Source organism: Chenopodium album, chromosome 12 (assembly GCF_948465745.1).
Source record: "Chenopodium album chromosome 12, dcCheAlbu1.1, whole genome shotgun sequence".
In the NCBI taxonomy this organism is placed as follows: Eukaryota; Viridiplantae; Streptophyta; class Magnoliopsida; order Caryophyllales; family Amaranthaceae; genus Chenopodium; species Chenopodium album.
This window is the reverse complement of record NC_137845.1, coordinates 9,481,352-9,507,142: the sequence shown is the minus strand read 5'-3', so window position 1 is coordinate 9,507,142 and position 25,791 is coordinate 9,481,352. Positions and strand designations below refer to the sequence as shown.

Below are 25,791 nucleotides of genomic sequence, written 5' to 3'. Positions count from 1 at the left end.
AAAAAAAAATAATAAATAATTAGAGTTTTAAAGGGAAAAAAACAAATTAATCCTATGGCCATCCCTAAGGTTTGTACTTATTATATATATAGCCCTATTAGCCCTTGATAAAAAATAGATTTTAGTACACAAGCTCTCTCACATTCTAGAAAATTAAAGGAGAAAATAGCTCTATCACAATTCACAAGTGAAGCAAAAACATAGAGAAAATGTCTAATATCAAGCAATTGCTAGAGTCTCAAATAAACTTGTTCTTTTTGCACCCTTTCACAGCCTTACCATTCTTATTCTTCTTCATCTTCTCCATTTACAAACTCCTCTTTAACCACAAAACCCGAAATCACCTACCGCCTTCTCCATCAAAACTTCCAATCATAGGAAACTTGCATCAAATTGACAAGAAACTACCACACCGATCATTGCATAGTTTAGCCAAACAACATGGAGATCTCATGTTACTCTACTTTGGCAGAAAACCGGTCCTTGTAGTCACATCCGCGGAGGCAGCATGCAAGATTATGAAATCACATGACACAATTTTCGCAAACAGGCCAATTCTAAGCATGTTCAAAAGGCTTCTTTACGACTGTAGAGATGTTGCAACAGCACCTTATGGTGACTATTGGAGACGAATGAGAAGCATATGTGTCAACCAACTTCTAAGCTACAACAGAGTCCAGGCATTCCATAATGTCAGAGAAGAAGAAATAGCACAAATCGTGGAAGAGATTAGAAGTTCATCACCGTCAAAAGCAGTAAACTTAAGTAAGATGCTTTCCAATTTTTCAACTGATGTTATATGCAGGGCAGCCTTTGGGATGAAGTTCAATGGACAAAGAGACGGGATCGATTTCAAGGAGTTGCACGAAAAGCACGAAGAACTCATAGGCAGCATTAACATAGGTGATTTTATCCCTTGGCTAGGATGGATTAATCACGTGAATGGTGTGGAGAAGGATGTTAAGCAAGTTTCAAGAAATATGGATAGCTTTCTTGAAAGTTTAGTCCAAGAGCATAAATTAAAGGGCATAAATGAAGGGGAAAAATCTGAAAACAAACAAGATTTTGTAGATGTTTTACTAGAGCTGCAACAAGATCATTCAGCCGAAATGAGCCTTGACAAGGATAGCATCAAAGGCATTATATTGGTATGTTCAATTATTTCATACACCTTTTCTATGTTATTAATCTCCTTATCTAAACCTTATAAATTGGTTTTTTTAAATGTTAGATACAAAAATTTTAAGCATAATTTTTCATGATTATTTAAGTTGATTTCACTATTGCATGTTAAGTACAACCAATTAATCCACATTTTTTAAAAAAAAATAAAAAAAATAAAAAATCCACATATCTGATCCCAGGAAGAACAGAGTTATTGGAAAGTCAGTCCTTGTAATTAAAAAAGAAAATTTCTTATATACCCTTTTGATATCAAGTAGTGAAGTACATAATCACATACTTTGAAAAAAATAAAATGAATTTGAAATCTATAATTTTGTTATTTAAGTTAGTCCCTATGTTTTTTTTACATTAACGAAAGTCGAAAGCCTTTATTTTTCAAGTTCTTCAATAATACATACTACTATATCTGAGCAAAAAAAATAAAATAAATAATATCTTTTCATATGTATAAGAAAGTTAACATTTTGAATTTTTGAGGCATTTTGAGCAATAACATATCTAAATTTGTTCTTTTCAATTTGTGAGAATAAAATATACAAGTATATAACAGGGTATCACATGATAATACTCGTATTATTTACTTTGTACGGTATGTATTTATCAATAGTGCAGTCAAAGTTCATTAAGTTTGACTACAAAAATAAAACTGTTGCATTTATTAAAAAGAAGAGGGAGTACCAAACAAATTATTTGTAACGTAACGTTGTTTAAATTTATTATTGGCACTATTCTCATGGACACCAATATCATCTTTGACCATTAATATTCAATTTCAAATGAGAAAAATATATTGTAGAAATTTGATGGTTTGAAAATGTACATCAAAACGAATCTAATAAATTCTCGCTTAATAAAGTTTTGAAAATATTTGTTTTTCTGATCTAAGTTTTCAAACTTGTGCCACAATTATATTTGGAGTACTTCGTATTAAGTATAGCACCTTTCAATCTGTTAGGGATTGAATCTCCTTTAAAGACAACTTTGAGGAAAGGATCCCCTTACGACCTTACCCTCTCCCTCCCCAAGTGTCTATCTAGCCCACTAACATGAGATGGGTTAACACGTGAGGGGTTCTAGCCTAATAGGACCCAGTATTCTAAATACTAGATTTGATCACTAATCCAATGTTTGATGCAGGACATGTTTGTAGCTGGGTCTACAACAACTTATGCAACACTAGAATGGGTCATGTCTGAACTTTTAAGAAATCCAACAATCATGGAATCTCTACAGAAAGAAGTGAGGGAAATAACCAGAGATAAAGCAAACATAACAGAGAATGATCTTGAGAAAATGGAGTACCTGAAAGCAGTAATCAAGGAGACATTTAGGCTACATCCTCCAGTTCCCTTGTTATTGCCTCGCATTTCGTCTCGAGAAACACAGCTCAATGGCTATGACATACCTGCTAAAACACAAGTCATCATCAATGCATGGACAATCCATAGAGACCCGAGTTTTTGGAAAGAACCTGAACGATTCAATCCCGAGAGGTTTCTGAATTCTTCCATAGACTTTAAGGGGCAGCACTTCAACTTGATTCCATTTGGATCAGGAAGGAGGGGGTGCCCAGGGATATATTTTGGCACCGCGAACTTAGAGCTTGTGTTAGCAAACTTCATGCAGAAGTTTGATTGGGCATTGCCAGAAGGAGCTCAAGGAAAGAATTTGGACATGGAGGAACACCCTGGACTTACAATTCACAGGGAGACTCCACTTCGCGCCATTGCAACTCCCCGTTTTACCTGGTGAACAATCAAAGCATCAACATATACCAACAACTCTTATCTGCATCAATCCTAGTCACCCCTGAATAATGCTTTAATTTCTTTGTTTAGATTAGAATTGTAAGCCAACCTGCAGTAACATTATAACCACCAGTTCACCAGTTTCTTTCTTATTTCTATTCCATTTTGGCTTATTTAACCTTGGTGCTTTTCTTTAAAATACAAGTATTTTTAGCTCAGGGATGGAAAAAAAAATTCTATACTCCCAGGTGCAAAGAACATCCAAGGGTCATTTCTGCTCATTTTATATTTTTGCTCATTTTATAATATTAAAATGAGCAACAAAATATCAAATAAGTAAAAAAATCACCCTTGAGTGCACCTACCTTTTTATGGAAGCCCAGAAATGTCTTAGGAAGTTATTTGCCTCACCTGCACCCTGCGCCTAAATACTTTTCATGAAATGGATTTTCTGATTACACCCCCTGTACTGTACTCATACTAAGAGAATCCAAAGGAGACATTACTTTTGAAGTTGACATCCCTGTAAAATCACATATTTTCATCAATATTTGATCCATAAGACATTCGATCCTGAAATAACTCACAGAAGCACAATTATTTTGAAAGGCATGTAGTCTCTTCCACCTTATCTCCAAATGTGCAATCCAAACATATAAAAGCTTATACTGAAGCTTCTCAAGCAATATTCTGAAGACATGCAAAGTGATCATTGATTGAACTTTAAAAAATCTACATCGTTTCATATTCACAATGACAAGCCACTCTAGACAATCTTATCTCTATACACACAAGCAAGTCCTGACATGAAAGTTTAATTACGATGTCGGCCTGACTTTGTACGCCTCTTTGGATTGGCAGGAGCAGATTGCATTTCAGGCACAGGCAGCAATGTTCCTCCTTTTAAGCCATCTGAATCTGTTATGCTGCCAATTTTCCTTTGTGCTTCCACATAGATTTTAAGGTCTCGAATCTGTTATGCGAAAATAATTAAAATTATGTTCACACGCCTTTCATCCATGGATGAAGTAATAAATGTGGAGGCTTAAATTGGAAGTTTACACATTCAAGATGAAAGAGAGAGGGGGGGGGGGGGGGGGGGGGGGGAGGTTAGTAGAGATTAGAACACTATTAAAAAAATTCACCTGCTCCTCAAGATCAATGATCTGCTCATCCCTTGATCTTAGAGACTTCATCTCCCTGACCAACAAAAGAAATGAAGATTTGAAATTAAGCTAAAACACGCAGAACATTCTCACAACCAAATATTAAAAAGAAGAAGAATCAACCACTCCTTTCTTCCCTATATAATAGGTCAAATCATCTTGGTCATTTTAAGAGAATCGAGTTTTAATATCATATCTAATACAAAGTACAATTTAATTATTCACATCTCCTTTGTACAGGTGTAACCTTTTCTTTAAAATTCATAGCTGAAGTATCATTAAGGATATTATTGAAATTTTTAAAGTTTAGCACGCTAACCTTTCCTCAAGTTCCTTCATCTTTTTCTTGTACTCTTCCTGCCCCCTCATTAGAATATGATTCTTCTGAAAAAAGAAGAAAGAGGTAGGGATGTTAAGGAACGAATATATATTCTGTAGAGAATCAGATAGATAACCAAAGACAATGTAGAAAAGTCTTTTTATAAGAACAAGTAGATTTCTCAAGATGTTTACTCACATCCATTACTGCCTTTTTTTCTTCTTCGTATTTTTCCAGTCTGCACTGCAGGTCTTGCATCTTTGTTGTTACAGCCTTCTCAACAGCCACGGCAATACTATTATCCTTTTTACTTCTGGCCTCAACAAGCAGAGATTCATAATACTAACCAAAGAAGAGAGAGAATATTGAAGCTAATCTATCATCTTCACCACTCATTAGATAAGAATATACCTAACAAAAGTTCTTAAATCATTCCACTTAGACCTCAATCAAGCACTTCATCAAAACAACTAAACTATTTCAACAGTTTAAACAAAAACTGAATTCATTATCAAAGCAAAAGTATAGAAAACATAAGGACCTGTCTATGGTTCTCCAGCTGAGTTGCAAGAAGATGATTGTACTCATCTGTAATCTGTGCCCAAAAAGTAAGAATGTAAGCAATTGTTCATCTTTGAAGATAATTTGCTCTAGCATTGAAAAAATTACAAAACAAAACACTGGAGTTCATAATCATTTAGAAATATCTGGGTGCAACTATTTATAATTGTACTTTCCAGTTCAAATTAAAACTTAAAGAAAACACATGATTCTGGTTCAAAGGTTGAGTGATTTATAATTCTGTTTCAAATGAGTAGTTTAACTTCAAACATGATTCATAATAATATGATCGCCATAGGTATTACTATAAGTAAATCATTAAAGGACATACTGCTTCGACTTTGCTGCCATAGAGAACACCAGTCATTTCAGAATCCTCATCGTGGACACAATCTCCATCATAGGACATGCAATGTGAGTCAACCGCCACTGACTTTTCACCAGCTTTGGAATGGTTTAATCGATGAACATAACTGTCACCTTCATAATCCCAAACCCTCTGCGTCTCTAAATTGAGTGAATAGCAATGCTGTGTATCTTTCCAATGCCTAAAAGTGTGTCCTTCTTTATACCTAAAAGCAACAACCAAAAGCTTGAGACAGCTAATGCCAGAAATGTGAATGCTTTGAGATACTTACTCAAGCAAAATGATGGCCATTTTACCTTCCACATCCAACAAAGCCACATATGATGCAAACCCAGAGGTTCTCTGATGTATCACAAACAGAACAGTTAGGTCTATCATCCGGCTGCTGGCATAATCGACAAACCTGATGACATGCATAGCAAAATTAATTTATACTGCATTATTGATCAATGCTTGTGTAGCCAAGACCACAAAATTTCACAAGCTTCCAAATTGTAGCCCAGCAAACAGCAATGGTTTCTTTCATTCTTCAGGATCTAGAAAAACTGTGAGCAGAGGACAAGTTTTTTCGTATAAGCCACTCCTTAAGCAGGTGCCAAGGTTTCAGATTTAGCCAAATGGGGGTATTGGCATGAATATATACATATTTACAAATTGAATGAAAGTTGTGGGAATTAAACCTTTGCATTCCAACCACCTGAACCCATCCTACTCCTACTCAAACCAACAAACACATGTAAATGGGATAACCACCTTCATTTCCACTTATACTGCGTTTTAGCATCACAATTCTAACCATATTTCTTCCAATTACGCAGAAAAAAGTTTTTCCAGTAAACATAGGTCACTATCGCGTCTAATATGATCACCATCTTCAAACAAACTAGCATCAAACAATTGATGTCAAAATTTTTTATCAAATATTTAACATTTCCAGAAAATTGCAAGCTACATTAACGACTTATTAGTAAATACTGACCTGGCAAGACAAATAGGTCCATTTAGAAATGCAAGAACAATCAAACGAATGATCACAGAGTGTACTCTGAATTCCACTAGTATCTTGGTCCAGTCTCTCTACAAGCGAAAACAACTCGTTAAGAAACTAAATCAACACACATTATCAATCAACAATTACAGATAATACTCTACTACTCAATGCAGAATCAACCTAGACAAATGGGGCAAGTAGGCAGCTCGACATAATCAGAAGGCGAAGTGCTGGCGATTTCTCCAAATTCAGTAAACTCTATTGAAAGAACAAATAAAATGTGGCATATCTCAACCTAATCACAAAACACAACTGCATCAGTACATGATCATACACATATCAATTCACAACTCACTCAATCAAATCAGAAATTGCTAACCTCGGGTGGCGAAAACCGCTTTCCATTAAAACTACGATAAAACGCATCAGCTGTAACCTGATTCGAAGTTCGAATCAACACACTGTACCTATCCTCCATACCATCATTTCTATCACCCAAAAAAAAAAAAAAAAATCAAAATCAACCAAATACAAAATTACTCAAAACCCACAAAAATTAAACTCGAAATGAACAAAACCCAGATAATAAATTTACCTAATGATGATAAATTCGGATATATCCGCAACATGGGACCCGAAGAATCGAAGCAAATCATCAGAGGAGAAATAATTGGGAACAGCTACAATAAAGAGGAGAGTAGATCGCGAAGTGGATGCAGATGAATCGGAAGTTGAAGGATGGCGGATTAGGGCTCGGAAGAGATGAATTATGCCTCTGCGCTCGACGAATTTAGGGTTAGGGTTAAGATTATGGCTGGGGTTTGAGTTCGAAGGAAGAGAGAGAAAAAGGGGGTGTTCTGTGTCAACTGAATGAATTCGAATCGCGAACATTTTCAGATTGCTTCACCGGAGTTTGATCGGGAAAAATGGTGAGAAAGTGAAGTGATTTGCAGAGTTTGTTGGGTCTTTGCTCTCGCGGGAAAATGGCGGTTATGAGCTGAATTCTAACACCTTCCAAAATTTAAACAATATACTCCATACTATTTTTTATTTTTTTAAAGAAAATTTAGTTATACACATTCATAAACTTTTTATTTTTTTTTTTTTAAAAAAAAAAAAAAAAAAAAACTTTTTATTTTTATTTTTATTACTAGTATAAAAAAAAAAACAATCAAACCTCTTGGTAAATTGTATGTTCGGGTAAGGAAATCCACACCCTCCAAGACTCAAAGTAATTTTACATAAAACGTACTTATACTCCATATTGGTAAAAATTAACACTAGTGGCGTTGGCATAACTTTTCACCTCGGATTATTCTTCGAGGCTGAATTAGTTTGTGCAACCGTGCAAGATTCCAACTCGGTAAGCAAAAAGTCGAGTCATAAACATCAAGCCTCAAAAACCTTTACAATTTCATAAATAATGTTTTACATTGGAGTATTTTGTTATTTTTCTAGTAATTCGATAGTCTCCTTGGAGTAGGAAGTATGCCAACACTGTATAAATTCTCAATTTTTGCTGATTCTGCATTGTTCTGTATTTCAGATTTTCAGATATTTCAGTGCCTGTTGCCAATTCTTAGGACTATGAATAACAGGATCCAAGAGTAAAACGAAGGCATAATAACTTTGAAATATAATATACATATAATTCATACATAGAATATCATACAACATTCACGAGGATCTTCATCAAAATTTCATAAAAAATTGCCCTCAAGCTACAAAATTTTGGTGAACAAATAAAACTCGTTTACACTAAGAGAATAAGAGATGATGGATTTGGCAAGTTCATACATATATACAAACCAAAACATCTTCTTACATGCAAATAGTGAATGACTTCAGATTTGCAATGGCAGAAAGACATTTACTACGAGCGTATTTCTTGTAGATAACGACCCACTTGCTGAGCAGCAATGTACAATGCATCTGCAGCAAGAAACAGTCCAACCTACAAAAAAATTCAGAGTATAAGCTATACATCCAAAAGAAACATACACAAATTGATCAGCAGTTGCTGCCTGCAATCATACCATACGCGCAGAGAAAACTAATCGATATTGCCATCCTTCTTTAGCTGCAGCAGCTCTTTGCTGATCTGTCCAACTGAAAGGGACATCCAGGAAGATGTTGGAGTAAGAATCGATAATTTCAGAACCGTGAGTTGGGTTAGCCAGATTCACATAACCAGGTGACAATAATTCTATTGAGCAAACTACTCACCCGAGAAACTCAGAAAGGCCTCCAATTCCAGCAAATTTAAAAGGTTGTGAACCTTCCCTCTGAAGATCCTGTACAGGTACAGCACAGCATTGAGCTTTAAGTTCCCTCCATTAAAAGACCACACAAAAAAACTGAACATTTGAAAAAAAAAAAATATTGAATAAAATACCTCTTCTTCTGCCGCTTCTAGGCCTCCTTGAACCCAGAAGACATTTTGGTAGCCAGCATTACAAAGAAGCTCACAAGCAGCTAAAGATCTGCCAGCCAAATGTGCTCAGAGTGTTAGCATACACTTCATACAAATGAAATATACACATTTGGATATGATTCTAACATCAGAATAAAACCCTGCCAAAGGGTGTCTTTCATTAGCTAAAGTGCATTTCATGATGATAGGACAGCTTATCAAATGCATGTTGAGGAGGAACAACACGACCTAGTTATTCCAGAAAATGACCTTACTTACAATTTCATTACATGTATTTTGCAAATAATCTATAATGCTCTATACAGTTGCTCTTCCACTTCTGTTGCCTATCACATATTGTATCATTCTTTTTCCACTTCCCATGGATCACATGGAAAAAGGTGCAAAAAATATCATTGACCACAGAATTCATGCAGTTAAATTATTTCAGAGGCTCAGAGCAGACCTACTTTTCCTAAAATATTGAACCCTCTAAATTCCCTAAAACATAAAACACAGTTCTTTTGGAGTTAGTCAAGAGGAATTGCAAAAAATCGTAGATGATACAGATAACTAACAGTAATGGTGAATTTCATGATGAAACTGAGGCAGCACCGCAACAGTAATGATGATGATATCATACTACTAATAGAGGGAAGGGAATCCATATTTCAACAGTAATGGTGAATTATCTCATCCGGAAGATTGCACATATACTATTAGTATCATAGTACTAGAAAACAGTCATAGCCAAAAAGAAACTTCACACAGCAAATTTGTTGGCTTGTTTAGTCTTTGATTTACAAGAATTTGATGCTAAGAAAATCACCTTAGTCCCTTCTGGCACGCAACAATAAGATCTGTATCTTTTGGGAATTTCTCTTGAACTTTGGATAAGAACTGGCTGCAAGAAAAATATGATAACAGAGATTTCCTCTTCATATAAGAAAGTGTAATTAGATTTTAGGTTGAAATTTGATGATGGTTAGGCAGGTTAGCAAACATACCTATTATAGGAAAGTGTAGGCACACCGCTCCACCATCCTCCTACATAAATTCAAAAAGATTCTGAGATATAAAGGAGCTTATCAAGATCCTTAAGATGAGTTATTTCTCTCATACAATCTCTCATTCAATCTAATAGTGCACAGAAAGGTCTTGCTAATCTTATTCTGAGTAACACTTGGATGGATTATGCAATTGTCTATTTGAGGTACTGATGTACCAAAATCTCTATCTTTATAATCGAACTTTATATCAGGACAGGAGGGAGCAATTGTGGTGTCAAATAATCAAGGGCTTGGAGTTGGGATCAGGAGGGAGCGTGGGAGAAAAGAATTTAGTTTGCGGATTGGTTCTTGGAATGTGGGGTCTCTTACGGGAAAATCAGCAGAATTGGTAGAAGTAATGAAAAGACGACGCGTGAACATCATGTGCCTCCAAGAGACAAGATGGACAGGAGAAGGAGCTCGAGGCTTGGTTTTGGGGTATAAGGTATGGTATGTTGGGCAAGAAACGAGCCACAGAACAAGGAATGGTGGAGCTAGGAACGGAGTTGGTGTGGTTCTCGATGAGAGGTTGGCAAAAGAGGTGATCGAGGTCTATCGGAAGAACGATAGGTTGATAAGGCTGAAGTTGCTATGTGGCAAGGAGATTGTGAATGTTATCAGTGCTTATGCTCCCCAAGTGGGTTTAGATGCAGAAGAGAAACGACAATTTTGGGAGGACCTAGACGAGGTGGTGCAGGGTGTCCACCACTCAGAGAAGTTATATATTGGAGGGGATCTAAATGGGCACGTTGGGGCGAGCCGAGATGGCTATGAGAGTGTCCATGGAGGCTTTGGGTATGGGCAGAGGGACGCCGGTGGTGAAGCTATTATGGATTTTGCCCAATCATATGATTTAATTTTGGCTAATACTTGGTTTAAGAAGAGGGATTCACACTTGATAACTTTTCGGAATGGAGCAAATGCAACTCAAATAGACTTCCTGCTCACAAGGAGCATAGATAGACAAAGTTGCATAAACTGTAAGGTTATCCCAGGGGAGAGTGTGGTCACCCAACACCGGCTATTGGTAATGACTATTCGTCTGAAAGAGAAGGCGAAGAAAAAAGTTAGACAAGAAGAACCAAGGATAAGATGGTGGACCCTAAGGGATGCAAAAGCTAAGGTTTTTACAGAAAAGGTAATTGAAGAAGCGGATTGGGATGGAGAGGTGGATCCGGACATGACTTGGTTACGAATGAAGAACTGTTTCCTAAGAGTGGCCAAAGAGGTCTTAGGGGAAGTAAGGGGAAGAACTTCGGTACAGAGAGATACTTCGTGGTGGAATGAAGAGGTGAAAGCAGTAATTAAGCAAAAAAGGGAATGCTATCAAGCCTTAGGAAAATGTAGGAGTGATGAAACCTTTGCAGCGTATAAGGAGGCTAAGAGTAAGGCAAAGGCAGCTGTTCGCCAAGCAAAAGAAAAGGCATATCAGGAGGTTTATGAAAAGCTTGATTCCAAGGAGGGAGAAAGGATCATTTATAAGATGGCAAAGAGAAGACAAGAGGCAAGGAAGGATATTGGCATGGTGAAGTGTGTCAAAGATAAGAACCAAATGGTCCTAGTGCAAGAGGAGGGCATCAAGGACAGGTGGAAGGGGTACTTCGATGAATTATTTAATGGAAGTAATGGAGTTGTGATAGGAGATACCTCTATGAGTGATGAAGAAATCAACATGGAGTATGTGCGAAGGATTAGGAGAGTAGAGGTGGAGATTGCACTGAGGAAGATGAAACCTAAGAAGGCGGTTGGCCCTGATGGGGTACCGATAGAGGTGTGGAGGTGTTTGGGTAAGATTGGTATTGAGTGGTTAACAAACCTTTTCAACAAGATATGGACGGCTACAAGGATCCCACAAGATTGGAGGAAGAGCACCTTGGTCCCGGTTTATAAAAACAAAGGAGACGCTCAAGATTGTTCTAACTATCGAGGAATTAAGCTTATGAGCCATACTATGAAGTTGTGGGAAAGGGTGATTGAACAAAGGTTGAGGGCATGCACAAGCATTTCAGATAACCAATTTGGTTTTATGCCTGGGAGATCTACTATGGAGGCAATCCATTTGATAAGACAAATGATGGAGTTTTATAGGGTAAAGAAGAAAGATCTTCATATGGTCTTTATTGATTTAGAGAAGGCATATGACAAGGTGCCAAGAGAGATACTTTGGTGGGCAATGTTGAAGAAAGGTATCCCACGAAGGTATGTAGACCTAGTTAAGGATATGTATCGGGATGTGTCAACAAATGTGAGGACATGCGGAGGGTTGACAAAAGATTTCCCTATTACAATCGGATTGCATCAAGGGTCTGCATTAAGCCCTTTTCTTTTTGCAACGGTTCTAGATGAATTAACTAGACCAATTCAAGATGAGGTTCCATGGTGTATGTTGTTCGCAGATGATATCGTTTTGGTGGATGAGACTAAGGATGGGGTTAATGTCAAGTTGGAGCAATGGAGGCAAAGGTTGGAATCTAGAGGGTTTAAGCTAAGTCGGAGTAAGACTGAATATTTGGTATGTCGTTTTGGCACTCAGAGGGGGACAAGCAATGAAGTGGTGAGTTTGGATGGAAAGGATTTGACCATGAGTGAATGTTTTAAGTACCTAGGGTCGATCATCCAGAAGAATGGTGACATTGATCAAGACGTGACCCACAGGATTAAGTCAGGGTGGCTTAAATGGAGAGCGGCCACGGGAGTGTTATGCGACCGCAGCATTCCCTTAAAGTTGAAGGGAAAATTCTACAGGACTGCCATAAGACCAGTGTTGCTCTATGGTACAGAATGTTGGGCTTCTAAGAAAGAGCATATTAAAAAGATGGAGGTTACGGAAATGCGCATGTTAAGGTGGATGTGTGGAAACACTTTAAGAGATAGAATCAGAAATGAGGTTATTCGCAAGAAAGTAGGTGTGGCGGGCATTGTAGATAAATTAAGGGAAAATCGTCTGCGTTGGTTTGGACATGTAAGACGGAGACCCGAGGGTGCACCGGTGCGAAGAGTGGAAGAGTGGGACCATGGAGGGATTAAACGAGGAAGAGGGAGACCAAAGATGACTTGGTTGGAAGGAGTGAGGAAGGATATGAAGTGCATGGATTTACGTGAGGATGAAGTTTTGGATCGTAAGGGATGGAGGAGAAAGATTTATGTTGATGACTACACGGAATAATCAAATTTGGTTCATGTTAGCCGACCCCACTTTTGGGATTAAGGCTTTGATTGATTGATTGATTGATATCAGGACAGGAAAGTATGATAGGCATCAAGAAGTACCCATCATGAAATTTGTTGCCTTTTTTGAGAGAGTCCCGGCATCAAATTTGTCATCAACGTCAAATATGGGTATCCAGGCTGAACCCTTAACCCATGCCTGCAACACCAAAAAACCCATTCAATTGAAGGCTAGAAGATGATATAGGATCATAACTAACATAAAATAAAAATAAATACACAAATAAAAAAGAAAAAAATTGCTGCCTTTGTCAGAACTCAGAAGATGAGATTAAGGCTCATTAACAGACACTACAAAAAGTGATCAAGAAGTGTCAAGCACAAAATTTGATAACCTGTAACAACAATTATAGAGAGCAGAAAAGAGCAGAAAATTTATGTAGCCACATCACATATGTTTTGTTCTTTGAAACCATAACGTAATGCAGATATGCAATTACCATTGATAATTAATAACCAAAATTCGGATAATCCAAAAGCATATTTAATGAAGCCATGTTCTATGATAAGTAACTCCAATAACAGCAAAAAAGTAGGAAAAGCATACATGTATTCTCAAGCAAAGCAGATGGGTGTACAACGTAGATCAAGTATTCACCTTGTTGCGCTCTGATGTTGGGCGAACATCAAGTAGAGTCTTGCCGCTGAGTTGGATAGCATACCCAGCTTCCCTTGGTGTCAAAGGTTTGACTTTTCCCTCCCTCACCTATGCAAAAGAGTTTGAAAGCCTGAGGCACAAAATATGAAATTCTCACTCACAACAAGAAATTTTTTCCACATCCATGACAAGAAATTGTGTACTTACATGTGCTTACAGTGACAAATTGACAATTACCACAAGTTAAAACAAAATGTGGCCTCCGTATCAACAGCACTATGAGGTAGTCTCAATTCAACCATACACAATCTACCAGATTACCACAAAGCTACAACTAAAAATCCCAAAAATACAGTTGAAATTGCAATTTGTAGCCTTAAAGCCAAGTCACTACTAGAGATTAGAAAAACACTTCACCACCTTTAAACTATGATATCAAAATCCTATAAAAATGAGTAGCCATTTCCTTTGTTCATTTTCCTTATTTGAAGTTTACATTAATATAATGGCAGCAATTACCCGGTTCGGCCGCAGCTAGATGTAACAAATGTCCAAATCAATCCTATCAGAGTATCATCTACAACATAATTCGATACTTTCCTACCATCAATCCACAATTTCAATCATTAAGCATAGATTTCTACCAGAATTTAGTAATATTCTAATTCCCTATTATGATTTCCAATGTCCATTACAAATACCCTAAATTACTCACTGCTATCCTAGTTAGAACAAGTTCTACCCTAACATACAATTAAGCAAAGAAACTCAAATTTTAAACAGAAAATGAAATAAAGTATAATTAATTAATAAAAGAGAATTATACCAAAGCTTCCCATCTTTTTCTTGCAGCCGCCATATCCTTCATTTGCCTCAATTCATACTCTTCTCCCACTACTTGCATTCTGGTTACTTTCCAATTCTATCAAAAAAATGAGAAAAATCAAACACCCATTTCAGAAATTTTATACAAATCCAAATGAAAAAGAAAACCCATGAATTTGGATAGAATTTAACAGGAAATTTACAAGCTTTTTACATACCATAGTTTTGCGAATTGGAATGAGTTGCCCAGAACTAGGCCCACTGAACTTGATAGTTTGTGTACTTCTGTAAAATTTTGTGCTGCATTTTTTGTCAAAATTTGAGGGTGGGATTTTGGGAGAGCAAAGAGGAAGAACTCCAAGAACTTCCATAGTTAATTGAATTATCTTGTACGGAGTAGAGGAATTTGCAAATTGCAATTACCAGAATTAGAATTAGGAGCGAATTTTAGAGGGAATCATCTAGATGGTTGGGGGCCTGGGGTGGGTCAAAAGAGGGCCTATTGACCATATTGGTATATAAGTTAACACCCTTATGACATATTGGTATATAAATTATTGCCGGCGATATATTGGTATAAAAATTAACATGTGGTAACATATTGGTGTATAATTTAACAAATTACACAAATTTTTGTATGTGGCCAGCCACAATTTCTATTATTATTTTTTAAAAAAATACCACAACTCTTCTCGAGAAAATACAAGTTCATCTTGATGATAAACAAAATTTGTTTATCTAATGGCATTTTCGTAAATAAATCAACAAAAAATCTCAGTCAGCATGGCATTTTCGTAAATAAGTCAACATTTGTGGAACCCACATATTAATAAAAGTTGTTCACTTATTTACAAAAATGTCATGCTGACTGGGATGAATTGTTGATATATTTACGAAATTGTCATTAGATAAACAAATTTTGTTTATCATGAAGATGAATGGGGGCTCCCTCACTCTTCTCTCTCCTCTTTTCTTATCTTCTTTTCCAAGCCAAACCACACATCACCAACAACCATATCTCTACTCTACCCATTTTCTCTCTTCTCTTTTCTTAGCTTCATCTACAAACCAAACTACACATCACCAACAATCATATCTCTACTCCACCCATTTTCTCTCTCCTCTTTGCCAAATTGCTGCAATTAAAGCCCAAAATTGTAGAAATTGTATGTCAATTTGTTGTGAAAAATTGTGATTAATTATCCTTAAGATCATGTACAACATTTGAAGTAGAGAAATCGATGAGAACCAAAGAAATGTGAGCTCGTTTTCTTCGTGGAATCTTAAAACGAATATTCTCTGTCAAAAATTGTAGGGTGTTACTAGTTTGGTCAAGGGTACTTGTAGGGTGTTACTGGTTTGATCAGGGGTTACATGTAAGGTGTTACTGGTTTTGGCCAGGGGTTACTTGTAGGGTGTTACTGGTTTTAGTCAGGGATTACTTGTAGGGTGTTACTGGTTTTGATCAAGGGTTACTTGTAGGGTGTTACTGGTTTGGTTAGGAGTTACTTGTAGGGTGTTACTAGTTTTTCTCAAGGGTTACTTGTAGGGTGTTACCAATTTGGTTAGGGGTTACTTGTAGGGTGTTACTAGTTTTGCTCAAGGGTTACTTGTAGGGTGTTACTGGTTTGGTATGGGGCTTACAAGCAACCCTTGAATAAGTGACAAGTAACCCTTGAATAAGTAATTCATATAAGTAACCTTTGAAGTAACTCATACAAGTAACCCTTGAATAAGTAACTCATACAAGTAACCCCTGAAAAAAAAAATACAGGTAACCCTGAAAAATAAATACAAGTAACTCTTGAAAAAAAAAATAATACAAGTAACCCCTAAATAAGTAATTCATATTAGTAACCCCTGGAAAAAAAAAAATACAAGTAACCCTTGAATAAATAATTCATACAAGTAACCCCTGAATAATACAAGTAACCTCTGAATAAGTAATCCATACAAGTAACCCTTGAAAAAAAAATACAAGTAAACTCTGACAAAAAAAAAAAAAAAAAAATACAAGTAACATCTGAAAAAAAAAAAATACAAGTAACCCTGACAAAACCAGTAACCCCGTTATACGAGTGAACAGTAACCCCGTTATACGCGCGTAATCCGTTATTTTTACTCACTTGGCGTGTGGCCTGCTGCACCAAAAAAGCTCTGAACAAATTGTGATATTTACCCCCTATTTTTTCTTCGGATGAAAGAGCGTGTTGTATACTTCAAAAATTTGTTTTAATTACTTTTGCAATCTTATTTATTATCATAATATACTTATTCAGCACCAAATAATAATTTCTCCCTCTTCCCTTCCAATACAATAACTTTGATAAACCAATCAAACGATAAAACCCCAAAGAACTAATGAACAATAAACAAAATCTCAATATTAGTTATCAATATTATTATTAAAACTCAAAGGCAAGGAGTGTCATATCGCCATGTGTCACTTTTTTTTTCTTATTTAGCCACGTCATCAATCAAATTGCCACATAATCAATTACATTACATGTACATGTTAAATATGTGTCAATAAATTGTATGATAAATTAATTAATTGTATTATAGTATTGATTGTATAATAATCAATCAAATCAGTTGTTACAAAAAAACCATTAAATTAATTTTCATCACCCAAAACAAGTTTTGTAACCGGTGTATTTATTTTGAGCTCAATTAAAACGATGAATAATTACAATAATTACGATGTATTTAAATTGCTTTGACCCACTTAATTTGTAACGGTATGTATTAATGTGATTTATTTATTGAATGTTTTCCTATCAAAGTTTAAATATTTTTCAGTTGCGAAAATGTATTATACCAACGTAAAAAGAATAATTAAGTAATATCCACAATCTTCCATACCAAAAAAAAAAAAAAAAAAAAAAGAAGAGAAGAAAGAAACCCGGGGCATCGCCCGGGTCACTAACTAGTTTAATTTCAAAACCAATTACTAGTAGACGCTAACTTTCATTATTACTTTATTTGTATTATACCCACAACTTTGTAAATCACCAATATAATAAGAAAAAAAATATATATATAAGTGTTTTTTTTAAAAAAAGAAAAGAAAAGAATCTACCCTTGTGCTGCTTTAATGACCACCGCCCTTAATACATTCAAGCTTATATCCCTTTGCTCAAGCTTTCCTATTCGTTTTCCCCTAGCTTCTTTCTCATCACTTTTGGGCTTTTGAATTTTTTTTTTTTTTTTAGATTTTTACTTCATAATTTTTTTAAATCCCTACCTTATAAAAAGTAGAAAGTTGCTCTTATAAATAGTGCACGGACTTTAATACCCTTCAAAATGTTACTTTACTTTTGTACCCCTATTTACTCTTTAAAATGTGTTTTACCTTTGTATCCCTATTTGTAATTTTGTACTCCAACAGTCCAACTTCAAATTGTTCTTACCCGTCTACATTTCCTTACACATTTGAGCTTTCTCTCCTCCTCTCCATGACTCCATCTCTTGAAAGTTTTTAACTTTCTCTCTCCACACTATCATTGTCAATCCAAGTACTAAATTCCACATCTTTGTTCACCACCTTCCCAAAATTTCCAAATCAAATTGTGGCCAAAAAAAGGTTGACAATACTAATATATAGCGGTTGTTTAATATTGTTAGCCTCTGTGGTGGATTAGGAATTGGTCGTTTCGGTTTCATCATTGATGATTCTTTCTCTATTTCGTATTGTACCACGACAATTAAGTAATGCTAACATCAACACAGCGAAAATAAACAAACAACAATTCTAACATTTGTTCCTTTTCTACATTATCATTGAAAAACCTAAGAATTATATTCTACTGTGACTCTACATAGTATTCCAATTAAAAGAATCACCATATACAAATAATAAAAATAAAGATTTTTTTTCAATATACGAGATATTTCACACGTAACATTCAACTTAGCACGACTACAAACAAACAATGCCTAAACAATAAAAATACTACGTATATTCCTTTGTCGATCTTTTATTCCTCCATGTGAAGTGCAAACACAAGACAAGTAAAATTAAGTTGCAAAGGCTAGCCATTTCGCGCGCAACGCGCGCGTTGGCTGCCCTGGTTAATATAAAAAGTAGAGAAAAGTACAAAAAAAAAATGTCAAATAAAAGTTATTAGCACTAAAATTAATCGCGTGCATCATATGCATATCCTCCGACGAGAAAATAGGGGTAAATGTCGCAATTTGTTGACTTATATACCAATATGTCGCCACATGTTAATTTTTATACCAATATGTCGCCGGCAATAACTTTTATACCAATCTGTCATAAGGGTGTTAACTTTTATACCAATATGGTCAACTGGCCGTCAAAAGAGGCATGTTTTTCGAGCTAGTGTGGGTTATTGAAGGCTAAAAGGCCCAAGCTAGGGATGACAATCCAGTTCGGATCTGACCCTACTCCGCCCCGATCTGAGGAAAATAATCCACTTTGAGTCCGCATCCATTAAAATAATTCTATTTTAAGTCGGATGAGGGTCAGAGTCGAATCCTACAAAAAATCCGAGAAAAAAATTTGGCTTTGACGAGTTATTCGACTCCGACTCCGACGGATCGTGAATTTGGGTGTGGGTAATGGTGGCGGTTGGTGTGGGTTGCAACGGCCCAAATAGCCCAAATTCTCGAATTGTATTAAATAATCGAAAAAAATAAAATCAGAGTCAAGTCGGAGGCTGGATATTGAAGTTGGATCACCGCATTCGGATGACATAGTCAAATTCGGAGTTAAATTTGCCTCCGACTTCTTGTAGGGTCGGATTCAGATTTAGCATTTTCTGCTCTGAGTTCGACCTGTTGCCATCCCTAGCCCAAGTTGTATTAGGCAAGATCGACGATAAAGTTTCTATTCATAATGACTTGTGCTCTATTATTACAACATTTCCCTATTTGTACATGTTATCTTTCTTTCGCTCTTCTCATCACATGAGCCCTTATCTTTATTTTTCTCTCTTTCCTCTCCTCATCACATGAATCCTTATCTTTATTCACTTTATCTCCTCTCTTCTTAAAATCCGTCTTTCTCACCTATGTGCTATGTTGCAAAATTAGGAAAGCGAAGAAGTATGAGATATTATATATAAAAATTCTAGGAATTGAAATGAGAACTTATGGTTAATCAAAATGAGAATCGGAGCTTGTTGTAACAAGTTTTTGGAAATAAAGAACGAAGTGATTATGATAATAATAAACGGATAAAGCCATACAAGATACGGAGTATAACATACTATAGGTACGGAAATTTTATGAGTGTCATTCATTAAATTAAATAAATTAATTTGGGTTAAATTCATATGAATAATCCATTTTAATTATTTTTGGCCCACCCAAATAAATAATCCGAATTAATCAAATAAAATTCAGATTATAAAATAAATTAAATGGACCAGGTCAAAAAGGCTTCTAAGTCATAAAATGGGTCAGGCCCCAAACCTACTAAATCCACTAAAGGGGTTCTCATCTCCTATAAATACACCATTCCTCCATCAGTTGAGGGGATCCAGAAATCATTATTCCAAGAGCTCATAAAACTCAAACGAAATTCTCTCTGAAGTAAGTCAACAAGCATATCAAACTCGTGTCGACTTGTTCAGATACACTCAAACACATTTGAACGGGACTAAGTTTCAAAGCCCTCGTTCAGGTGTATTCAAACAAAACCCTTAAATACAGGTTGACATCATCAAATGTCACCCTGCATTCAAACTCAAGTCGACGTCATCAAACGTCAACCTACAGGTGTCACACACTACTAAAATTCGGCTAAATTGCGACCGTTTTTTTACGACCGTCCGAAAAACGGTCGCAAAATTCATATTTTGCGACCGTTTTTTATGCGGTCGCAATATTACGACTGCTTTGACAACGGTCGCAAATTTGCGACCGTTTTATGACCGTTTTTAGCCTTTTAGACGGTCGCTAGGATGTTTGAACAATTAAAAATAATTCCAAATTAAAATAAATCGTTTGCGACCGTCAAAGACGGTCGTAAAATGTCATAATCTGCGACCGTCAAAGAGACGGTCGTAAATGTCAAAATCTGCGACCGTCTCTGACGGTCGTAAACGTCATAATCTGCGACCGTCAAAGAGACGGTCGTAAATGTCAAAATCTGCGACCGTCTCTGACGGTCGTAAACGTCATAATCTGTGACCGTCAAAGAGACGGTCGTAAATGTCAAAATCTGCGACCGTCTCTGAGACGGTCGTAAATGTCAAAGAGACGGTCGTAAAAGATCCTTTTTTTTAATTAAAAAAATACGGTATAAAAGCATACCTTATTCACAAACCCTAATCTACTTCAAACTCCCACACGCCGCTCACCCCTCCTCTTTCTTTTCTCTCTCCTGCTCTTTCTTTCTTACTTCTCTTTCTCACGCTCCTCTATCTCTTTCTTCTCTTTCTCCATTTTTGTTCACTTTCACGCCCCTCCATCTTCATTCTCTTTTTCTTCTTCATTTTTTTCAGAGTTGTAGTTTTGGTGTACGTATTTTCTTTGACAAACAAATTATGGTATTTGGATTTCTTCAACAAACGAGTTATGGTTTTTCATGGTCAAATTCGACCTTAAAAATTTCAGATCTGGAGTTTTCTTGGTTGAATTTGACCATATAAACCTAAAGAGGAAGATATATTATGAAAGGTATGTTTATTTTTCTGAAAATTTTGTTTATTTTCGAATTTTTTGGTTGAAATTCGTTTTTCGTTCGAATTTCCATGTTTGTTTGATTTTGTTATCGATTTTTAATTGCATTTCTGTTCGAATTCCTTTGATTTTTGTTTTATTTCGAGTTTTTCATAATTTTGTTCGAATTTGTTCTATATTTGTTCGAATTTCATAGATTTTTTGTTTGATTTTTTTGTCGAATTTTTTGTTCGAATTGTGGGTTTAATTGTTGTGGGTTTAATTTTTTTTTGGGTATAATTTTTGGGCGATTTTTTTACTTAATTTTTGTTCGTTTTTTGGTTTAATTTTTGTGCATTTTTGGGCGATTTTTTTTATTTAATTTTTGTTCGATTTTTTTTATATAATTTTTGTGCATTTTATTTGTTCGAATTTGTTCTTTGTTTGTTCGAATTTCATAGATTGTTTGATGATGTTTTATTTCATTTTTGTTTTGTTCAAAATTATGTAGGTGATTTTTTTTTTCTTTTTCTGTTTTTCTGGGTTAAAGTTGGGTAGGTGGTGGTGGGTATTGGTGGTTGAAGGTGGGCGAAGGTGATGGTGGGTAGAGGGTGGCGGAGGCGGGTAGTGGTTGTTTAAGAAGGGTAGTGGTGGTGCGTGGTTTAGGTGGGTTCTGGTTTGGGTACGGTGGATCTGGGTTAAGGGTGGGTGGGTGAGTCTTTTTCTTTTTTTTTGTTTTTTTTAATACTTTTAGCGACGGCTTATGGCGGTCGCTAAATTCAATATTTGCGACCGTTTCATAAGGCGGTCGCAATTTTTAATATTTGCGACCTTTTTTTTAACGGTCGTTGAAAATAGGTAAAACGGCCGTTAAAAATCTGCGACCGTCAAACGGTCGTAATTTTATTTTTTTGCGACCATCATAATTACGATCGCCTTGTTGCGACCGTTTTCACTACTTTTTGCGACCGTTTGCGCCGGTCGCAATTTGGCCAATTTTTAGTAGTGAGACACTCACACACGTGTCATCATCAAGCTGTGTAACATAATCAGAGGATTTAGTTTATTTTATTATAAACTATTATACAGAAATTGTACCCAAAATTCATATATTAATATAAATTCATTTGTTACTTTATTTCCTGTCTTTATTTATTTAGACTCAAAATTTGTGTAAACACAATGAAGTATTACCCATACTAAAGTCAAAGGCCGGGTTGATTGTACATAAAAACAAAATTTCAAGTCATATCCGATCCATTATTGTGATTGATTCATGGAGCCTACAAAGATTTAGTTTATCTTAACATTTAATTAATACATCACAAAAAAAAAAAGGAAAAAAAGAATTAACTTGATCAGTAACAATAAGTTCCAATCATTTTTTTTTTTTTTGAAATAAATAAATAAGGTGTAATAAGTTTTAATAAGTTCAATCAAGTTTAATAATAAGTTCAATAATCTATTGAAATAAGTTCCTATCAAATTCAATAAGTTCGAGTAAGTTTAGGTTTAATTAGGTGAAGTGAATACGTTACTAATTGACTTTCAAATATAAGATTACGCTAGGTTTCAATTGGAGTTGTAATTGTAATTGGTTAGTTAAATACTCAACAAAATCACTTGTTTGTTCCACTTGCAATATTCCAAGTAATGCATTTATTTTGGTATTCCATTAATCCATGTAATACAAATAGAATTTCTTTCCCTTTGTCAATAAAATAAAATTAAATAAAATTTTCTTAAAATTTCTCACAATTTCAATTTATACATTTTTTTTGGGAATGAATAGATGAACTATCACCTTCAAACAATAAATTGGTTGTATACTTGCATGGTTGCATGTTCAATACTTCCAAAGTTCGTTAACGATTTTCGAAACGATAAGAGATTTATTTATCCACGACACTTTGACACGTAGGATACATGGATATAAAGAGAAGGTTTTGCGTAAAACGGATTCACGTGAGATCGGGCTCAGCAACAAAAAGGCATGAGTCTGAGAAACCCGATGATAAAAACTATCTTATTTCTGACTAAAATTGTCTTATTCCTGACTAACATTTTTATTTTGTTTTATGATATTCCTGATAAAAAAATTCTTTTTTCTAACTAAAATTTTCTAAATCCTGACAAATATTTAACCAATTAATATTAATCTAATACCAAACAATAAAATCAAATGCCAAACAATAAACATCTAATACCTGACATTATTTTCTCCTTCACCAATAACCTCCTTCTGCTTCCATGACTACAATATTTTCTCTCTCCTCAACCTTGCACCAACTGAACCGAAACCACCACCCCATCACCCTACCTTAACTGCGACCACCACCCACCTTAATTGAAATAGCTAGATTTTCGGCGACCAAGATTAAGCGCATTTCTGGGTCAAGTCGAAGTGGGGGACGAGGTGAGCGATTATGGTCAGGGTCGAGGTCAGGGTCGGGTGGGTGTTTCTGGTCAGAGCCGAGGTCAAAGTCGGGTGGGTATTTTTTGTCAAGGGCAAGGTGGGTGTTTGTGAGTTGGTGTCGAGGTGTGAGTTTCTGGGTTAAGGTCGGGGTAGGTTGGTTGCGGGAGATCGTGGTGGCGGCGGACTCACGGTGAGTCCGTCTCACCCAAAACTTTACCGGATATGAATACAGTATTTAACACGAGAAACTTAATACTCCCTCCGTCCCCTTTTGATAGTCCCTTATGGACAACTTTTAGTCCCAAAATATTTATCCGATTTGCTTTTTTCAACAACTATTAATATTAATTTTTTTACCAAAATTCCGTCCAATTTGGAACAATATTTGTGCAAATTGAATTTTTTCATGTAAATTTTGTTTTCCCACTTTTATTACTTTCTCTCTCTGCTTTTTTTGCATACTCAATGTCAATTTATTTTTTCAATATACTAACTATTCTTTTTTGTGTTTATTAATTCCCGTAAAAAAATGCCCATAAGGGACTAACAAAAGGGGACGGAGGGAGTAGTAGACTTATTTCTAAACTACTAGTTTGTTGCCGGGCGTTACTATGGCCTGGGTGTTATTTTGAATACGAGTTTAGTTTTATTTATTTTATTTTATTTATTCAAGAGCTTGAAATAAAGACTTGTTAATTTATTAATTTATTGTCATTAAATTATAATAATACAGCAATAAATTATTTTGGATTACTTATACATTTATATAAGATTCTAATATCAATATATATATATATATATATATATATATATATATATATATATATATATATATATATATATATATATATATATATATATATATATATATATATATATATATATATATATATATAAAACACCACTTAAGCTCTCAATGACAAACAAGCCAAAATATATATAGTTCGATTAAAGTAATAAATTTATAATGACCCGGGGCATCGCCCGGGCCAATAACTAGTTTATTTATATATTTATGTAGATGTATAGAACATGATTTGGTTGTATCTAAGATGATAATAAATGTGGTATTTATTCATTGAGATTTAGGATATGTTCTCTTCAACTTATTTTCAGTTCAATTCAGTTCAGCTCTAATTTATCTCAGTTTAGAACAAGCCCTTAGTGTTCAAACCTCATTTGCATATTTTAGTACAGAGGTCAAACCAAAATAAAGGCAAGGAAATTTCCAATAACTTCAAGCTTCAATGTTTTTTTTTGTATTGAGATAGGAACATCAGTGCGTTTCTGGTGCGGCTGGCCGCACCATGCGGCAGGGTACCAAATCAGCAAATGACAAAGTAACCCCAAGACAAAAGTAACCCCTAACTGACTTAGTAACCCTTGACCAATAAGTAACCCTTGACTGACCTAGTAACCCTTAACTGACCTAGTAACCCCAAGTAACCCCCGACCTAGTAACCCCTAACTGACCTAGTAACCCCAAGTAACCCCTGACCGTCGACCTGGTAACCCATGACCTAGTAACCCCAAGTAACCCTTGACCGCCGACCTAGTAACCCCTGACTGGATCTAGTAACCCCTTACCCACCAGTCCACCACCAACAAAAAACTACCACCAATGACCACCACCAACGAACCACTACCAACCTAAACCACTAACGAAATCAGATCTAGAACCCAAAACCACGAAACCACCACCACCCATCCACGAAACCACCACCACCCATCCACGAAACCACCACTATACACGAAAACAATTTGTTTTTCGTTCTTCAATTAAACAAAAAATTAAGTAATAAAATTTAACAACTTATTACAAGTTATATTGTAATACCCCGTATTTTTATACGTATTTTATTTAATATATATACATTTTATACGTATTATATTTAATATATATATTTTATAAGGGTATTTAAATAACTCTAGCATTTTAATTATGATGTTTTAATTATTTATCCCATGTAAATTGGGAATATTTTACAAAAGGAAAAGTCGTTTAATTAATTAATTAATAGAAGTTGGAGTTTTATTTTAAGAAATTATGATTTTTAACAAGTTTTAGTAGGGAAGGGATTAGGAAAAACTAAAGGAGGAAAGTTTAGGGTAAAAGGGGAGATAGAGAAGGGGTATAAATATCCCTCTTATGAGGCAATTCAACGTTGCCCAGAGTGGAGAAAACCCAAGGTAAACTTCTCTCCATTTTCTCTTTATTTTTCTCTTTCTTTTTTTTTCTTTCTCTCTCCTTCCCTTCCCCTCTTGCCGTGCACACCACCACCGGCAGCCACC

At 35.5% G+C, this 25,791-nt stretch overlaps 3 protein-coding genes across 3 annotated transcripts; 1 reads left to right on the top strand and 2 right to left on the bottom strand.

The window, feature by feature from the left end:
- The first annotated feature begins 209 nt into the window (after positions 1 to 209).
- Positions 210 to 3,085, top strand: LOC145570270 (cytochrome P450 736A117-like). The gene is made up of 2 exons (XM_081629308.1): positions 210 to 1,148; positions 2,323 to 3,085. Exons 1-2 carry the CDS (start codon positions 210 to 212, stop codon positions 2,935 to 2,937), a joined length of 1,554 nt encoding a protein of 517 aa, XP_081485434.1. The 3' UTR covers positions 2,938 to 3,085.
- Positions 3,086 to 3,649: 564 nt separating this feature from the next.
- On the bottom strand, positions 3,650 to 7,311 carry LOC145571900 (BRAP2 RING ZnF UBP domain-containing protein 1-like). Its single transcript, XM_081630928.1, has 11 exons — positions 6,933 to 7,311; positions 6,717 to 6,825; positions 6,518 to 6,632; positions 6,326 to 6,423; positions 5,643 to 5,749; positions 5,311 to 5,551; positions 4,960 to 5,013; positions 4,617 to 4,760; positions 4,419 to 4,483; positions 4,079 to 4,133; positions 3,650 to 3,906 (listed from the first exon to the last, which is right to left on the bottom strand). The coding sequence occupies exons 1-11, from the start codon at positions 7,226 to 7,228 to the stop codon at positions 3,748 to 3,750; spliced, it is 1,443 nt and encodes a 480-aa protein (XP_081487054.1). The 5' UTR covers positions 7,229 to 7,311; the 3' UTR covers positions 3,650 to 3,747.
- Positions 7,312 to 7,945: 634 nt separating this feature from the next.
- LOC145570269 (rhodanese-like domain-containing protein 11, chloroplastic) lies at positions 7,946 to 14,940 on the bottom strand. The gene is made up of 10 exons (XM_081629307.1): positions 14,669 to 14,940; positions 14,452 to 14,547; positions 13,626 to 13,733; positions 13,070 to 13,166; positions 9,758 to 9,797; positions 9,580 to 9,654; positions 8,733 to 8,820; positions 8,564 to 8,631; positions 8,374 to 8,446; positions 7,946 to 8,291 (listed from the first exon to the last, which is right to left on the bottom strand). The coding sequence occupies exons 1-10, from the start codon at positions 14,819 to 14,821 to the stop codon at positions 8,211 to 8,213; spliced, it is 879 nt and encodes a 292-aa protein (XP_081485433.1). The 5' UTR covers positions 14,822 to 14,940; the 3' UTR covers positions 7,946 to 8,210.
- Between the last annotated feature and the right edge of the window lie 10,851 nt (positions 14,941 to 25,791).

Excerpts from the sequence above, each read along its gene's own strand:
- LOC145570269 (XM_081629307.1), bottom strand. The coding sequence starts at position 14,821 with ATGGAAGTTCTTGGAGTTCTTCCTCTTTGCTCTCCCAAAATCCCACCC. Across the intron at positions 14,548-14,668 it reads TTCCAATTCGCAAAACTATG|AATTGGAAAGTAACCAGAAT; the intron begins GTATGTAAAAAG and ends TTTTTTTGATAG. Across the intron at positions 13,167-13,625 it reads CAACATCAGAGCGCAACAAG|GCATGGGTTAAGGGTTCAGC; the intron begins GTGAATACTTGA and ends TTGGTGTTGCAG.
- LOC145570270 (XM_081629308.1), top strand. The coding sequence starts at position 210 with ATGTCTAATATCAAGCAATTGCTAGAGTCTCAAATAAACTTGTTCTTT. Across the intron at positions 1,149-2,322 it reads GCATCAAAGGCATTATATTG|GACATGTTTGTAGCTGGGTC; the intron begins GTATGTTCAATT and ends TGTTTGATGCAG.
- LOC145571900 (XM_081630928.1), bottom strand. The coding sequence starts at position 7,228 with ATGTTCGCGATTCGAATTCATTCAGTTGACACAGAACACCCCCTTTTT. Across the intron at positions 5,552-5,642 it reads GGCTTTGTTGGATGTGGAAG|GTATAAAGAAGGACACACTT; the intron begins GTAAAATGGCCA and ends TGTTGCTTTTAG. Across the intron at positions 3,907-4,078 it reads TCATTGATCTTGAGGAGCAG|ATTCGAGACCTTAAAATCTA; the intron begins GTGAATTTTTTT and ends TTCGCATAACAG.